This window comes from Tachysurus vachellii, chromosome 10 (assembly GCF_030014155.1).
Source record: "Tachysurus vachellii isolate PV-2020 chromosome 10, HZAU_Pvac_v1, whole genome shotgun sequence".
In the NCBI taxonomy this organism is placed as follows: Eukaryota; Metazoa; Chordata; class Actinopteri; order Siluriformes; family Bagridae; genus Tachysurus; species Tachysurus vachellii.
In genome coordinates this window covers 1,490,001-1,495,000 of record NC_083469.1, presented here as the reverse complement: position 1 = coordinate 1,495,000, position 5,000 = coordinate 1,490,001, and the positions used below count along the sequence as shown (strand labels likewise).

General features: G+C 41.7%; 1 protein-coding gene across 1 annotated transcript in view; it reads right to left on the bottom strand.

Annotated features, from left to right (window-relative positions):
* Window positions 1-5,000, bottom strand: part of grid1a (glutamate receptor, ionotropic, delta 1a) — a 197,012-nt gene that overhangs the window by 186,922 nt on the left and 5,090 nt on the right. The window contains exon 2 of the mRNA XM_060879197.1: window positions 1,285-1,440. Within this exon, the coding sequence (XP_060735180.1) occupies window positions 1,285-1,440 (156 nt within the window). The remainder of the gene's footprint in view (window positions 1-1,284; window positions 1,441-5,000) is intronic.

The following is a 5,000-nucleotide window of genomic DNA, read 5'->3' as shown; positions in this document are numbered from 1 at the left end:
GACAATGACAAGATTCATGTTTATACACAGTGAGGTGATGAGTGATGAGTGAGGTGATGAGTGATGAGTGAGGTGATGAGTGATGAGTGAGGTGATGAGTGATGAGTGAGGTAATGAGTGATGAGTGAGGTAATGAGTGATGAGTGAGGTAATGAGTGATGAGTGAGGTAATGAGTGATGAGTGAGGTGATGAGTGATGAGTGAGGTGATGAGTGATGAGTGAGGTGATGAGTGATGAGTGAGGTGATGAGTGATGAATGAGGTGATGAATGAGGTGATGAATGAGGTGATGAGTGATGAATGAGGTGACAGGTGATGAGTGAGGTGATGAGTGATGAGTGAGGTGATGAGTGATGAGTGAGGTGATGAATGAGGTGATGAATGAGGTGATGAGTGATGAATGAGGTGACAGGTGATTCATTATCACCTGGTGATTATTATGAGGTGATCTTTCATTATCTTTTGCATTTTAAAAAAAAAAAAAAAAAAAAAAAAAAAAAAAAAAAAAAAAAACACACCTTTGACACTTTCATTGTAACTTTGAACAAATGTTTTAAACTCATGGTATCTTAAGTATGTAACTTAGTGATCCAGCATTAATGTATTCAATGTTAGAGATTTAAGCACTTATGTACGTCGCTCTGGATAAGGGCGTCTGCCAAATGCTGTAAATGTAAATGTAAATGTAAATGTGATGAGTGAGGTGATGAATAAGGTGATGAATGAGGTGATGAGTGATGAATGAGGTGATGAATGAGGTGATGAGTGATGAATGAGGTGACAGGTGATGAGTGAGGTGATGAATAAGGTGATGAATGAGGTGATGAGTGATGAATGAGGTGATGAATGAGGTGATGAGTGATGAATGAGGTGACGAGTGATTAGTGAGGTTCTCAGTGGACGCTAAGGTGGAGGCTGAGAATTGGAATGAGAAACTTACAGTTCTTTATCATTTGCCAGAAACAAAGTTTTTTTCTTCATGTTATAAATGTAAGTGTTTGAATATTTCACTTCTGGAGTTTGTAGTCTTTTGAACTTTATATAGTAAAAATAATGATAAAAAATAATAAAAACTTGAAAGATTTTTCACACAAATTTCACCACAAACCGCTGTCAGGTTTCACATCACACCATTCAGTCAGGGAAAAAAACTCCCTTAACTTATAAATTTTCCTATCAAAGCCAGAGAAAATCCAGCAACTAAACTCCCACACACACACACACACACACACACACACACAATCTCAGACCTGCTTAATGGATGATAGAGTGTTTCTCACTCACCTTCCTGCACAGCCTGAAACGGGTTGTCGGGTTCGATGAGTTTGATGGAGTGTGTGACGCGTTCATTCTGCAGGATGTCATCGCTCAGACTCAGATCAGAAATGGCCAGCTGGAACACCTCTGAGTCCCGAACAGCATCCTGCTCAAAGATCGCACCTGCATCAAAAGTAAAAAAGCAATCAAATCAACATTCAGACTTTATAATCGCATCTCAGTTCCGTTTCCCAATATCGGTTCGTTTCTCCATGAGCGTCTACTGCTCCACAGCAGGTGTGTCTTTGAGTCCGTATATAAAAAAATATTTCTGAGAGAATCTGACAATAATAACTGCTAAAACTTGGTCATGGCAGATTCACCAATCATCAAAGACACAGTGATTCACTACTGCATTACAATATTAAAGAAGATTTACACTCTGCTCTAGTGTTCTGTACAACTGCATCCTTTTCCACACACAAAAGATAACAAACACTTACCAACATGCACAAACATGATAATTGCTCATATAGATATTTGTGTTGCTGTTGACTGTTGTGGAAGAATATGTGAATAAGAGCTATAGTTTTGCACTTCCACCTTTAACTGAAAATAAATAAATAAACAAACAAAAGAGAAACAGCACTGCCATCAGCTCAAAGGCCATAGCCATCATTAGAGCAGCAGCACTATTAGAAAAGAGAACAATGCCACCATGATAGCACAATATACAGTTCTAAACTATTGAGCACAGAAGACAACACTTTCACTACCACTATCAATACCACTCCATCAACTTCAAGGAGCATCATCAGTGCCAAGGACACTGACATCAGCACAGAGGACACTATCTCTATCAGAACCCAGGACAGTGCCACAATTCAACACAGAAAACAGTGCCATCATCAGTGCCAAAAAAAGCAGCAAGGACAGTGTCACAATCAGGACCATAGGCAGTGTTGCGGTCAGCACCAAGGACAGCGTCACAGTCAGCACCATAGGCAGTGTTGCAGTCAGCACCAAGGACAGCGTCAGAGTCAGCACCAAGGACCGCGTCACAGTCAGCACCAAGGACAGTGTTGCAGTCAGCACCAAGGACAGCGTCACAGTCAGCACCAAGGACAGCGTCACAATCAGGACCAAGGACAGCGTCACAGTCAGCACCAAGGACAGCGTCACAATCAGGACCAAGGACAGTGTCACGATCAGGACCATAGGCAGTGTTGCAGTCAGCACCAAGGACAGCGTTGCAGTCAGCGCCAAGGACAGCGTTGCAGTCAGCGCCAAGGACAGCGTTGCAGTCAGCGCCAAGGACAGCGTTGCAATCAGGACCAAGGACAGCGTCACAATCAGGACCAAGGACAGCGTCACAATCAGGACCAAGGACAGCGTCACAATCAGGACCAAGGACAGCGTCACAATCAGGACCAAGGATGGTGTCACAGTCAGCACCAAGGACAGCGTTGCAGTCAGCGCCAAGGACAGTGTCACGATCAGGACCATAGGCAGTGTTGCAGTCAGCACCAAGGACAGCGTCACAGTCAGCACCAAGGACAGCGTTGCAGTCAGCACCAAGGACAGTGTCACAATTAGGACCATAGGCAGTGTTGCAGTCAGCACCAAGGACAGCGTCACAGTCAGCACCAAGGACAGCGTTGCAGTCGGCGCCAAAGACAATGTCGCAGTCAGAAACAAGGACAGTGTCACAGTCTGGACCAAGGACAGAACACTGTCAGACCCAAGTGGAGTGACACTGTCAGTACCATGGACATCGTCCCTATTTAGCAGGGACAGGTTGCAGGTACTGTCCAGCACCAAGGATGGCACTGCTGTCAGTGCTGAAGACATCGCACCCATCAGCACAAAAAACATTTTGGACAGGTCTGATTGGTTGATTGATTGATTGATTGATTGATTGATTGATTGATTGATTGATTGATTGATTGATTGATGGATGTGTATGAGAATCGCCTCTGAGAAATGCCTCTGAGAATCATATGATACTCACAATGCACACTTCTGATCAGCACTTAAGACAGACCTTAAATCTAAAATAAGACATGAGTTACTTTTTTAATTCCCATATGCAAGAAGATCATTTGAGCTGCAGATCTAAAGACATCCAGTGACTCAGAGGAAGTTCAGTAGGAACAGTGGGTCAAATGCAGTTCTACTGAGTTCTGAGCCAGAATTCTGACCAGAACCAAAAAATCTGCACATCACTCCAGCACATCACTCCAGTCCTCAGGTCCTTACACTGGCTTCCAGTTACATTTAGAATAGATTTTAAAGTATTGTTACTCGTTTATAAATCACTTCATGGCTTAGGACCGAAATACATTACAGATATGCTAACTGAATATAAACCAAGCAGACGACTCAGATCATTAGGATCAGGTCAGTTAGAGATACCGAGGGTTCACTCAAAACAAGGTGCGTCAGCATTTAGTTATTATGTCACCTATAGCTGGAATCAGCTTCCAGAAGAGATCAGATGTGCTTCAACAGTAGACACTTTTAAATCAAGATTAAAAACACATCTGTTTAACTCTGTATTTTCTAAATGATCACTGTGCTGCTTCACACTGACTGCACTTTTTATCCAAATTACTTTTACTCCTGTTTTATTCTTTTTAACATATTTTAAACTGTTTTTATTAAAATCACATTTATTTTTTTAAATTGTTCTTTGTTTTTATTATTATTTTATCGTATGTCTCTTATTTTTACATATATTTTTTTTTCTCTCTTATAAACTGTTTTCTAATTTCTATGTAAAGCACTTTGAATGACCTCTGTGTATGAAATGTGCTATACAAATAAACTTGCCTTGCCTTGAGTTGTGTCTGTGGCTTGAAAAGAATTTGGTGAACTGTGAGGTCTAATAAGAACCTTCAGGCAGATGGGGGTCTGATGCTGTGGAACAGGAAACAAAAGAATGAGGAGATTGAAAAGAAGTCATGCAGCTGCATTCTGGATCAGCTATAGTAGAAGTTTGGTGACACACAGGGAAGAGAGTCACAATAATCCCGAGATGAGAAGAGAGCGAACAAGGACAGAGAAAAGAAAAACTGAGGTATGTTGGAAAGGAGAAAGAGAGTGAGGGAATGATATCTTCATGTGCTTTATGGTTTCATGTGTATCATGTGATTTATACAATATGAATTATTCAGAAAGAAAAAAACAAGGTGATAATGAATTCTCCACTGGATCTTACTGTGAACTTAATCCTGACTCTTAATCCTACCCTTAGTGACAACATATTCCTGATTTGACTTCATGGGGACGTTTAGGAGCTGACGGATGCTGATGCTTCTTCTGGATGCTGGCTGGAGTCTCATTCAAACGAACTGCAAGCTGAAGAAAGAAACGCTGAATGTGCTTTTGTGCTGATGTACTGCTTACTAACGCTCTTTTCTCCTCAACCTGCAGGCTCGCAGGGGAACATCTGCCTCAGAGCACACGCTGAGCGTCTATAGGTCTCAGAAACAGACATGAACTCTCACTAAGCAGGATCCAAACTGAGTCAGGATCATGTCCTCACTGCAGAAATGTGTCATAGTTAATATTGCACAATATGTCACAATATGTAGTGTAATAACAATGGCTCATGATTCTGTTCCTCCATAATCTGCCCTGACTCCAGACTGACTGTTAAACCTCACTGAGGTGCGAGAGCTACGTTTAGTGTATTGCTGCTTATTCAGGGTTTTATCCAATTGCTGATTCAAAGGTGTGTG